The sequence below is a fragment of the Bos indicus x Bos taurus genome, chromosome 26 (genome assembly GCF_003369695.1).
Source record: "Bos indicus x Bos taurus breed Angus x Brahman F1 hybrid chromosome 26, Bos_hybrid_MaternalHap_v2.0, whole genome shotgun sequence".
Lineage (NCBI taxonomy): Eukaryota > Metazoa > Chordata > Mammalia > Artiodactyla > Bovidae > Bos > Bos indicus x Bos taurus.
In genome coordinates this window covers 29,267,357-29,280,694 of record NC_040101.1, presented here as the reverse complement: position 1 = coordinate 29,280,694, position 13,338 = coordinate 29,267,357, and the positions used below count along the sequence as shown (strand labels likewise).

Below are 13,338 nucleotides of genomic sequence, written 5' to 3'. Positions count from 1 at the left end.
AAGTGTTCATTTCATTCTTTTAGTTGGTAGTTGACCATTTTCCTAGCACCACTTGTTAAAGAGATTGTCTTTTCTCCATTGTATATTTTTGCCTCCTTTGTCAAAGATAAGGTGTCCGTAAGTGCATGAATTTTATCTCTGGGCTCTCTATTTTGTTCCATTGATCTATATTTCTGTGTTTGTGCCAGTACCATACTGTCTGGATGACTGTTGCTTTGTAGTATAGTCTGAAGTCAGAAAGGTTGATTCCTCCAGTTCCATTCTTCTTTCTCAAGATTGCTTTGGCTATTTGAGGTTTTTTGTGTTTCCATACAAATTGTGAAATTATTTGTTCTAGTTCTCTGAAAATTACTGTTGGTAGCTTGATAGAGATTGTGTTGAATTTATAGATTGCTTTGGGTAGTATACTCGTTTTCACTATATTGATTCTTCCAATCCATAAACATGGTATATTTCTCCATCTATTTGTGTCATCTTTGATTTCTTTCATCAGTGTTCTATAGTTTTCTATATGTAGGTCTTTTGTTTCTTTAAGTAAATTTACTCCTAAGTGTTTTATCCTTTTTGTTGCAATGGTGAATGGCTCAATTTCTCTTTCTGTTTTTTTCATTGTTAGTGTATAGGAATGCAAGGGATTTCTGTGTATTAATTTTATATCCTGCAACTTTACTATATTCATTGATTAGCTCTACTGATTTTCTGGTGGTGTCTTTAGGGTTTTCTGTGTAGAGGATCATGTCATCAAATTGATGAAAACTTCTACGGGTGGTGGGAGCCTTTATGGAGGTACTGTCCTTACCAGAGAAATTCTTCCTGTGGGCAGTTAAGGTTCACCTGTATCCTCTGGAGAGGTACATATTACTTTCTTTATATTCCAAGATTACTTTCTTGTTCCTGCAATCTTTGTGCTGAGTAGAGGCCAAAGTACCATAGGAGTTCTTTATATGTTATTTAGGAATCATTGTTGGTGGTTTTGTGACTGCACAGCCATTTGTACCTTCTTTTACCATTGTGCTTTTTTTATGTGGTAGTGTTTTATTGTCTTGCTGTCCTTCCCTGTGTTAATTTCTAGGTTTGCTATTTTGTGTAGACTGTCAGGATATGGAATCTTGGTAGATAGGCATCATTTAAGAAACTCTTTTCTTTGTCATTTTGTGTTGGCCTTATTGGGGGAAAAAAAGACCAATCTCTTGACTATGTAGCTGCTCAGGCCTCTAAGAATTACAGTGCTTTCTTCATGGGCGGTGACACCCATGAGTTCTGTTTTTCCTAAGAATGATGTTCAGTAGCTGTGAGCTTTTCTATATTCTCTGGCCCAGTCCTCTGGAAACCAAGTCTATGTTTTGAAATAGTTATTTGGGCCTAGGATGTTGTAGATCATCAAGAAATGGGATTTTGCATTGTACCTTCCCCAGCTGGGTTATCTGTCACTTGCCTTTGAACATTCTCAGGTGTACCATTCAAATTCTCAAGACCTTTCTTGCAAATCTAGTATGTGTGGCTTGGTATGAATTAAATTGGAATTCTGTATGCAGTAAAATTGGCATAAAAAAGAGTAAATTTATTTTTATATGTGATCCTTTAGCAAAAAGTTCATGTTTTAGCCTGATTTGGTCTAATTTTTGTGGATGTTGGAAATCATAAACAGAAGGAGTAGAGGGATAACTACTCTTCTCATGTTTCATATACACAAATATACATTTCAGTATTTTAAACTAGTTTATACAAAGCTTTTGCATATGAACATGAGAAATTTTATATTGGAAAGAAAGCACATGATTAGTTTTACTAAAATATAGTTGCTATTGTTTACTCCAGTTTCTGTCCTTTGCATGAGCTGTGTTTAGGGAGCCTGTTTCTTTACTGGTAATAAAACACAAGGGAAATTTCTGGTATAAATTAGTATATTTCCTCTAGACTTTTACATTGTCAGGTCATTAATTTTTTTTAAGCATTTTAGTTGCAGAATAGTGTAGTCCTTTGGGGAGAATTGGTAAAATGAGGATAAAATGGGTACAGGATTCCAACAGCTTGAAAATAACACAGTATTTGACCAATATCTCTTTTGTATTCCCCACTCTGGTTCTATTCCAGGAGTCTTGGAAATGTGCCTATGGACTATTTACAGTGAGATTATAAAACTGAATCATGATTTTGGTGAATAGAAGCCAGAGCATGTGGCTCCAGCACCCCAGCTGGCAGTAAGCTCTCCCTAGGTTTATGAATGTAGTTAGATGGCCCCCAACTGTTTACAAGACAGCAGAGGTGAGATCTTTGATTGACAAGTCAGAAATGCATTAGATCATTCTCTCTGCCAGTCTCTGGTTCATGCTGTTAAAAATGTCAGCCTCCAAGTTTGAATGGCAGCCTGAGGGCCTTAGAAGCTTTTTGTTTTCTGAGATGGAAACACAAATTGGATGTGTGCCTGAGCGCTTCATCCTGGGCTGTAATTTCATCTTTTAGCTAAGAACCACAAGGTACATGAGCAAAGCACCCTGTAAACAATAATACTGTGGAAAAAAAAATAAACAAGGTCGTGTTTCTGGTACGTTGATCCGATGGTGTCCTGACCTCTATCACGTTGAACATCTCCACTCTGATTGCTGTTCCCTTTGGCATTACAATGAGAGAAAGAGAGACTGACATAGGAGGAAAAGATTTAAAGTTGCAGTGTCGTTGCACATTCCTTGTATTGGCTATGAAATATTGAACTGTCAGAATGTGACACTTGGTTTTTTAAGCAACCTTTCTTGTTTGAGGTGTTTGCAGTTCATTCCTTTATCCCCCATTTGTCTGTTTTCATTGATAGGGTTGGAAGTAGTTGCCTTAAATGCATGAAAAGGGACAATGTTAAAGAGAAGTGGTGCTGATGGAGCCAACAAATAAACTTAACACTAGAACATAAATGCAGGCTGTGAGGTGTGGACAAAGGAGACTAGAGTTGGGTTAGTTAACTAATTTGGAGGTTTATGGAATGTACTAAGTTCTAAGGAGGAATCAGCTTAGGTCCTGGTTCTGTTTTTTTGTGGAGGCAGGAAGTTTGGAAGGTAGTAGTGTAAAGATAAGAAATGGAGTGACATAGCTTGTTAGGCTGATAGCCCACTGTATGGCAGTACTGCTGGTCAAATAAAAATTAACCCAGCTATGTTATTTATTGCTCTGTTTATCCGAAGTTTTTGTTCATTAATGGAAGCCTTAAACTTTTGGGAAGAAGAAAATACTTTTCTTTTTTTTTAAGTGCAGAATTCATGAATGGATAATATGGAAGAGCCATTACATTTGTATTAGAATAAGTTAGTGGCACATGAAAAGAAAATTTTCGTTGAAAAAGCCAAACCATAGATTTCTTGGAAAATATTTTCTATTAATAGAAAGTTTCCTATTGCTATTTAAGTTGCAGTATATCTTAAAATAACATTTTACAGAAACAAGTTTTTTTTTCATTCTACAAAAGCAGCTCTTTTGACAGATACATGATGTGATTTTATCTTAATTTGTTTTGGGGACATAGACCTTACCGGTAAGGTTTTAAGTGAGAATGACCTTTTGAAATTCTTGTGGAATATGAAAAAGTAGGAGTTTGTGTGGAAAGTACTTGAATTAATTCATTGATGCTTTTAAAGCACAGCCATTTAGCTTAGTCCTCTCCCTATGCAGATGTGAAAGGCAGGAGCTATTCTCTATCATGAATACATAGTGAAATGCTCTGGAAAAATGGTGGCAATCATTCCTGACATTTCTTAATTCCCTGCTTTGAGGTCATGCTTAAAAGAGAGGAGATAATATTTGTAAAATAATGTCCTGCTCCCTTGTACCCAAAATTATGTCTTCACAAGGTACAGGGCAGAGAGAGCAAGAAAAAAGGGAGGGATATTGAGAATTACTTACTGTTGTTTTAAGTATTGTTCTGTATTTTTAAAGCATAAATATTGATGTAGATTTTCATTTAAGCTATGAGAACCCAATATCTTGACTCAATGGAGGATTTTTTAAAAAATCAGTCTTCAAGAAATTGATTTCTCATTGGCTGATTTCCTGAGGATAAGTAAAAACAAACCATTCTTTCCAGTCTTGAAAGAGCAAGAGAAGTGCAAGTGCTTAGCTAAGAAATAAGACTAGAAATATGTACATTATGGCACCTCCTAAATCTTAGCAGAGAGAAAGTACAACAAATTTCTTCTTCCTTCCATGTATTATTATGCAGCAGTCACTATCAAAATGCCTCACAGCCCATGGGCTTTTGTATAGCCATTCCTCCTTAATGATTATCTTTATTACTTAAAGTCCAGGTTTCCCTTATAAGCAAAAATCAGTATATTCATAGAACCATGGAATTTCACTGTTGAAAGTGAGGTCAGGAAACCATCCAGTCACATACAGGACTCCTTTATGAAGTTTTTTTGGCAAAGGGTCATCTAATCTCTGCTTGATCACTGCCATTATTGGCAAGCTGAATTTCTTGAGTCATCTTGCTTTCTTCTTCACTGTTGGTTCTGTTAGAAAATTTTCTCTCAAGGAGTCAAACTTCTTGTTCACCTGCTGATTCTAATTTTACCTTTTGTATAATATAAAGTAATTGTTTTCTTTTTCATGTATTTCTTTGTTTTCTTTTTCATGTATTTCTGTGTTTTCTTTTTCATGTATTTCTGTGTTTTTTTCTTCATGTATTTCTGTGTTTTCTTTTTCATGTGTTTCTGTGTTTGAGGATAGCTATCATGTTGCTTATGTTTGCTGTTCTCAGAGTGAATATTCCCAGTTCTGATAGCATTTCTTTGGAAAATGCTAATAATCATTCCTGCCATTTTCATAACCCTGTATTTTGATGGGGAGGGTGTTAATCATTCTGATTGTCCCTCCTTGTGAATGCATTCCACCTTGACAGTGTCCTCGTAACAGTGTGGCATGCATAACTAGAGACAGCACTGCAAAAATAAGTAATAGTGTAGTATACAGTTTGAACATAATTTGGATTATGTAATTTAATTACTGCAGCCTAAAATTGAATATACTTCTTTGGTGTAGATAATGGAAAAATCTCTAGGAACTTAGCCTGAGTGTGTTTCCTCACCTTTTCTTTGAAGTCAGAAAAGCATATGTAAGCACTTTGACAAATGACATAATGTAGTGGCATATCTGAGTGATACAGGTATTTTAAACCTAGCTCTAGTTCCTGAAGATGGTGAACATCTGCTTAGAGGTATTGTAGAGCTCCACAATGCACTAATTGAATTACTTTTTTCTGGAGTTGCCGACTGCACTAATTGAATTAGAATCCGTGTGTGTGTGTGTGTGTGTGTGTGTGTGTGTGTAGCCAAGATAATTCCAACCTTAACGGAAGAGACTGTGAGATATGACTGATGGTGTGTACTGTGCTGCTATCTAATGGCAATACATGGAACTACTACATGGTCTCCAGGGAAGACAGAATGCAGTCATCTGATCTAGCGTGACCTTAGTCTAACCCCATCCAGTTTAGTTCAGAAGGTCCCAGGATGTATTTTTGTAGTTCTTAATCTAAGAAGAAAGGATGTGATTAATTAACCTATTAAGAATTAAGATATATTTGTTAGGCATAAAGTTTGTTTGTTTGTTTTACAAAATATTATCTCAAATATTCAATTGAATTAAAAGCTAATATAATTGGTGAAACAAATCCAAACGTCCTGAGTCAGTGGGTCATGTTCTTTCTCAGTTTGCCTTTCATGTGACATAAATGTAAAAAAGAATTACCTTTTAAAAATGTCTTAGCATAACAGAGGAGCTTCCCCGGTGGTACAGTGCACAGTAGTAAAGAATCCACCTGCCAATACTAGAGACACAAGAGATGCAGGTTTGATCCCTGGGTCAAGAAGATCCCTGGAGAAGAAAATGGCAATCTGCTCTAGTATTCTTGCCTGGAAAATTCCACAGACAGAGGAGCCTGGTGGGCTGTAGCCCATGGGGTCGCAAAGAGTTGGACACAACTGAACAACTGAGCACACACAAAGCATTATAGAAAGTAATGAATAGGGCTTGTGTTCTTAAATAAAACTTCTTTACAGTTGTCAGAATACTGAGGTCAGTCAATTTAAGGGTGTTATCAAATTTTACTATATATAATTATGCTTACATAAAATTTTAAAATTATTATAGGAAATATTTTAATTGTAGTTTCAGAGTAAGTTCTCCAAATTTGTGCTGCTCTAGTTAGTTGTTTAAATTTTAACTTTATTATAAATTTGGGCAAGTTTGAAATTCTCAGAAGTGAAATAGGCAATTCTCTTCCTTTTTAAAAACAAAGAACTCATTAATCACAATTTAATTTTTGTAAAACATCATGAAAATATAATTCTTCACAACTATATAAAGCAAATACACGGGGGAGACCTCTGCAAGAATGAACTGTATTTTGATTCAGTGTAACTTGAGGCATCAGTCAGTTCAGTCGCTCAGTTGTGTCCAACTCTTTGCGACCCCATGGACTGCAGCACGCCAGGCTTCCCTGTCCATCACCAACTCCTGGAGCTTGCTCAGATTCATGTCCATTGAGTTGGTGATGCCATCCAACCATCTCATCTTCTGTCGTTCCCTTCTCCTCCTGCCTTCAATCTTTCTCAGCATCAGAATCTTTTTCAGTGAGACAGTTCTTCGCATCACGTGGCCAAAGTATTGGAGTTTCAGTGTCCAGTGAATATTCAGGACTGATTTCTGTTAGGCATTCTAACTTATACAATTTTGCCTCACACAGAAATACATGTTTGATCGCTTGATTTGTAGAGTGTGTATGTGTACTTGTAATGCCACTTCAACAGTGGAAGAGTGCTATTGGATACGTTTCCTATATAAAAGTTTCAATCTCTTATATATAGTCTTCATTATTAAAACAAAAAGTAGTTTTACTGTTCCAATATTTTGTAGGCTAGTTTGGTTTTATTGTAAGATTGAGCTAAGATTGAAGTAGCTCTAAGATTGAGCTACTTAGGTTTCTGAGCTATACAAATAGCATTAATTAAAATGACTAAAATACATGATAGACACTCTATATCTACTTTTAAGGGCATTTTACTGAGTTAGAAAATATATTTTGACATCATGTAGATCTAAATCTTTACAAATAACATTGCCACTCACAACTAGCCTTAATTCAGTTTAATTCATGTATTGAATACCTTCTGTGTGCTGGGTACTGTGCAAATTACTGGGCATAAATTAAGATTCAGACCCTGTCCTCAAGGAGCTTATAGTTATTTACTAGACATTCATTGAGAGCTTATGTACCAGGCACTATGCGTATAATTTGTGGGGACTCCTGCTGCTTCCCAGGTGGCACTGGTGGTAAAGAACCCACCTCCCAATGCAGGAGACGTATGAGACTGGATTTGATCTCTGAGTCAGGAAGATCCCGTAGAGGAGTGCATGGCATCCCACTCCAGAATTCTTGCCTAGAGAATCCCATGGACAGAGGAACTTGACTATAGTCCATAGGATTGCAAAGAGTCAGACACAATCGAAGCGACTTAATGGCATGCACTGCTATGAATAATCATTTGTTTCATGTATTTTTCTCATTCATTGAGCTAGATAAGGTCTGGCTTAGTAGCAGCTCTAAGGAAGCAGTATACCTATTTTCATATCAGATATAGCTCATGTCAGCAAAAATAGACATCTTAAATGATTTTCTCTTCTGCCTTTACTCACCTTCCAAGGGAGCAGTGATGTTTTTGATAGCTTTACATGTAGCTTTAAAAAGACATGGGTAACATTTATAACAGTGCCTCCTGCTGGTCATAGATCATAGATGTTCAATCCTGTTGTCTCTAGAATTTGTAGTGCTCACTTGTGGTTTGGTTACTTCAGGGCTTCTTCTAAGGCCCTTAAGTGGGTAAGAGTCTGTTGCATACAAGGTATAAAGTGCTTCTTTAAACAGTCTATTTCTAGAACTTAAATTGTCCTGGGACCAGGTCTTGATATAAAAATTCATAGAAGCCTGTTTTTCACAGAGTGTGGTAACTCCTTGCCTAGTGCTGTAGTGTTAAAATTCACATTGGCCAGGTTGTTCTGTAAATTAAACACTGACAGCTACCCTCAGGGGAACAGCCAATGTATTTATGATGATGTGCTGATTACACAAAATACACTGCAAGCAGAAAACAGCTGCAGAGAACAAACCTCTTAAAAAGAATACAATTACAAATAGCACCCTCAGTATTTCTAGTGGTGAGTGTAGAATACAGCATGCTAATGCAGGTTTCTTACTTAGTCTGCCTGAAAACAAAAAATCTGAAGGAGGTGAGTTAAATTATGGTTGGTTGCACACGTGGTGCCAAGATTAGCAGTGAAAAAATTCTGTTTCTGAAGAGCACAGCTATGTGTGTACAAATATAAAGTGAGGAGTAGTTTTACCCACCATCCCCCCATTTTTGTTAGTATGCTTTATTAGTGCTTTTCTTATATGTATTATGGTAGAGCGTGGCCTTGAGGTGATAAGGGTTCTGGACATTTGAAGTCTTCTATACAATGAATTGAGCAGGAGAGTATCAGAATTGTTTTTAAAAAATTCAATAGGAATTTCATGTTAGAGCTTGAATATCAACATTTTGTTTGAAGATGGAGCACTATATTTTCATTGTTATTAACGGTTTTGAAGATGTTTGCCCTTGGAATTGATAAAAGGAGTCATGAGTCTGAATCTATGGTAAGATCTCAGATTTCTTAGATTCTCTTTTTCAAGAATTTGGTGTTTTAATACATTGTAGTAACTGTGCGATTACATATTTTTAGGAGAATCAGTTCTCAAGTATGTCCCCTTTCATCCCTGCATGTTCCCAGTGATGTGCAGACAGGTAAGATTTTTTTAGGAAAAAAATTTGATTTTCCCTGTTTGAGACTCTGTTACAGTTTAGGGTCTGTATCTATAAAATATTTCAATCACTGAGCATGCTAGCTTCTGTTTAAATCAGTAGAAAATATGTTGATCTTCCAAGACATAAATTTACTCAAGCCAGTGGTGAGGTATATAGCAGGAGGATATAGTGATTGGAAACAGTTCACTTCACCCGCCTGAAACTAAGAATCAACTCTTCAGTATATGGATCACTGGTATATAATAATCGACTATTATTGGTCTGTCTGTTGGTCTCTTTTTAAATCAGTTTGGAACCTCCTGGAGTTATTTTCTTGCTCTGCTGACATCAATCCCATGCGGCAGAGGAGTTGTGTATAACCGCTTTGGTTTAATCAATAGAATAATTGATAAACCAGATAAGATTTAAACTGATTATAGCCCCAACAGAATTCCCCAGAGGCCTTGGACTCTCTTAATTTTGACATGTGTGTTGTGTACCCTGAGGATGAAGTGCAGTTTGAATTATCTGTTTTTATTTGCTTAATGACGGGGAGGGTGTTAAAGTCAAATGTTTAATTAACCCAGCAATGGGCTGCGTTGTCACTTACACACAGCTGATTGAGATATCTCATGGAGAATACTGAATAGGAATGATAATGTGGCACTGGGATGGAAGATTGCTTTTTCAATCCATTTGCTGGGTCACTGCTTTGAATGTCTTATTGGATGAAAGGCATTCAGCCTGGAGAAAAAATTCAGCATTTAAGTACATTTTGTTCTCTTCTCCTACTCTAACCCCCCCTGCCCAGAAGTTAACTAAAACAGATATGTTCTAGGTTTAATAAGCCATTCGTGTACCAGTAGGAGACCAGGGTAGTCAGTAGCCTCAAGCTACATAATTTCCCATGGAAACGGAAAAATCCTAGTAGCCTCCAAGGTATTCTAAACGTGAACTCTTTTGTCCCTTACATCCCTTGTCCCTTGCCATTATTGTGGAGTTGTCTTTGGTCACTTGTCTCTTGCCTCTTTCTTCTGTGTTTGCCTCATGTGCAGCTTCCTCTAGGGCCACAGGCAGACCTTTTGCTCCTAAAGAAGCTTATTCTCCAGTACATTTTTTGCCGTTCATGCAGTTAGGTTCTATTTGGTTATATTTCTGATCAAATATTATAGCGAGGTTGTTGAACTATTTAAAGAGATGAAAATGTGAAGCATATAGATTCTTGTTCCCTTTGCTACTGCTATTATAAAACAGTTGGTTCCATGTATGTTTTATCTGTTAAGAAGCAGTTTGCTTTCTGTATGGACTAAAATCTAGGCCAAGAAGGATTCTGATAGTCCACACATCAAAAATGCAGTTCAGGCAATTGGAGTTTTAATGACTTGCTGCCCACAAAAAATTCCTGACTAGCTTTGTAATCAATGTAAAATTCTTTGGAGGCATATTGAGCAAAACTTAAAAAAAATTTTATCATGACTTTCCTTCTTTGTAGTTCTTATGTATCCTCTTTCTATCCCCTGAAGATCTAAGCCAGGAATTTACTAATTTTTTTCTTTGCTTTAGTCATTTGTATTCCAGAGAGCACAATAGGGAGAAGGATACAAGATTGATTTTTGTGTGTGTATGTGTCCTCTTGAAAGCATAGTCTGGGGCATGACTACTTGGCGGTGGGGGGTGGGATTTACTGAGCAAGAGAAGCATGCAGCTAGTTTTCAGGCGCAGTTTGGACTTTTGCAGGTCAAGACAGACCAAACGAGTAGCTTATCTTAAGGGACACAAGTAATAGACCAAATATAGAACAGCTATTTCAGGAATCATGTAGGTCATTTAATTATCCATTATGATTGAGTAGCTAATGCTCTTTTGGCAATTACATGACCTCTGTTATTCCTGAAACCTTTCCAGGCCCCCATGGGTCGAATGACCCACCAGTCAGTGCTTGCAGACTATACCACTCAAAAGGAAAAGAGATTCTGGGAGCTACCGGGATTTAGAAATAGCTGTGCTTTCTTTACCAATCACTGCCCAGAATATTCTTTGTATTGCAGTCAGTGATCAGCAGCTGGTTTTGAAGTCTGTTGTTCCTTCCTTGTCTGCAGGAGCACGAGTTACATTGGTTTCCACAAAGGGCAATTGTGGCAAGCAAACTTTAATACCAAAGTTGGCTATGATGGTATTCAGTATACAGAATATGATGGTTTACAGAGTAGTACTGGTTCTGTACTACAAGAACAAGTACTGCAGTATTAAAACTAATGTTTAGTATTTGTCAAATCAATTATTCATTACAAAACTCCGAAGTTCTGGTGATTTTTTCATTCCATAGCTCGACAAAATACCATTGACAATACTAATAACAGATTTAAGAGACCATTGATTAAATTAGCCTGGTCTGAATCGGTTAATCATTATTTATTCAATTAAATAATCGTGCTTCTATGTGAAATCTAAAAAAAAAAAAAAAAAGATACAAATGAGCTTATTTGTGAAACAAAAGTAGACTTACTGATATAGAAAGAAACTCATGGTTACCAAAAGGGAAAGGGTGGTGGTGATAAATTGGGAGTTCAGGATCAACAGATATACACTACTATATATAAAATAGATAAATGACAAGGATCTACTGTATATAGCACAGGGAACTATATCTAATACCTTATAATAAACTATATGGAAAATAATCTGAGAATATATATCTATACATTTATATGTGTGTATTTATATATCTATAGCTGTATCTGAAGAACTTTGCTGTACTGTGAGACTAACAACATTGTAAGTCAACTGCTCTTCAGTTAAAAAAAATCATGCTTAAGTGATTATCTGATTTTTAAAATTTAGATGCTGATCCAAGACAGAATAATTCTGGAACATTTAGATGAATGTTTCTGACTTCTTTTTTTTTTTCCCCATTTTCTAACATTCCGTAGGCTTAAGAGAAAATAATTTTGTTAGAATAACATATAACCATATCCTTTAAGTAGAGAACATTTGCATTGTTATAGGAATAGTTTTCTATTGGAGAAAAAGAAAAATCTTTAAAATTTTGTTAGACATCAAAGAGCATTGTTTAAAACAACAACACTAACAATAACAATTCAACAATATATATGTGTGTTTGTCCCTGGGGTAGTAAAATTTGCTATCTTCCCAAATTTATCATGTACTCACTCCAGGTTAATCAGCTTTTTATTTTGTTGTTTGGTAATATTAACAAATAAAAAACTGAGGACATGAATTGATGTTTATAACCTTTGACCCTTCAGAAATAGAAGCCTTCTCACTTAAATTTTAAATCCTTTAGACCAATACTGCCTTGGTGTCTGGCTAAAGACCTGTACGAAGGTAGTTGTTGTAAATTATATTAGTTTTTTTCTGTTTAAAAACATTTTTCCTCATTATATATTAATATATGTGTGTGTGTATATATATATTCCTGTAATGGAGATGAGCAGAAAATGAAAAGCAGAATTTACAGTTAAAACAAAAGTTAGAGCTTAAACTCAAGTATCCGAATAAGGAGTATAGTTTGTCTACTTGGCATTTTAAAAGGAAAGCAAGGGCTATAAAGCAAAATGTGATGTTTGATTTCTTATTGGTTAGTTTCTGTTCTTTAAGGCATACCCTTCAGGACCTGTGCTGAACCATGTTATTCACCGTTGGAAACCAAAAATCTATATAAGTCAGTGAGTGGAGATGATATTTGTAATTTTAAAGACCTGAACATTCATTCGTATAATTAGTGGAAAAGCCCACAACATAACAAACCCACAGAATAATAATTTCTTAATAATAAGGGAAAAAAGAGTGATTAAATAAGGAACAATGCACAATAGAAATATACACCTAAATATAAATCTTAACCTAGCCCATTGTGGTTTCCACAGATTTACTTATTTACTTGGGATGGTTTTATTTTCACTCCAAAATGGATAGACATTTGGGGATATTACAGTTTATCAACTTTAAAGGAGCCCTAAATTTCTTTTACAGTATTGTTGAATTGTAATAAAATGAGAATATACTAAAGCAGGGAAGACATCCAAGGTGATGAAAGTCATTTAGCAGGAAAAAAACTCAGGAACAGGAATGACAGAAATAACTTTGCAGAGAGAGGGATTTTGGCGTACATCGTAAGGGTTCTATAGTTCTCAATCCCATTTTGAGAAATCAGAAAGATCTGCGGAATGCAGATGTCCTTGAGTTACAAAAATAACCAGATGTCCTTATTAGTAGAAGCAAATGTTTGCCTCTTAATTCACACAAAAGTATATGCATAGGGTCTCTGGATGAAATGTTGTGTAAATATGGCAGCAAAGAAAATTGTGGCATGAAAGTATCTGTCCTAAACATATAAGCATAAAGGTTCTATCTTGAAAGGAAAAAAAATTCTTTCAGATTCATGTAGATTTAAAAGTAAGAGAAGTAAATTAAACTGTTTATACTTTTGTTCACCATGATAGGTGGGGTTGTTTTTTATTATTATTATTATTATTATTATTATATGCCTTTCTAT

At 35.7% G+C, this 13,338-nt stretch overlaps 1 protein-coding gene across 11 annotated transcripts in view; it reads left to right on the top strand.

The window, feature by feature from the left end:
* The window catches only part of BTRC (beta-transducin repeat containing E3 ubiquitin protein ligase), a 175,756-nt gene that overhangs the window by 67,143 nt on the left and 95,275 nt on the right, over positions 1 to 13,338 (top strand). The window contains exon 1 of one of the 11 annotated variants that reach the window (XM_027529290.1): positions 8,761 to 8,822. The exons of 9 other annotated variants lie outside the window; for them this stretch is intronic. In XM_027529290.1, coding sequence (XP_027385091.1) covers positions 8,799 to 8,822 — 24 coding nt within the window. In that variant the 5' untranslated portion in view covers positions 8,761 to 8,798. Of the gene's footprint in view, positions 1 to 8,760; positions 8,823 to 13,338 lie in introns of those variants that run through there. One more of the 11 variants, XM_027529292.1, reaches the window with a different exon arrangement.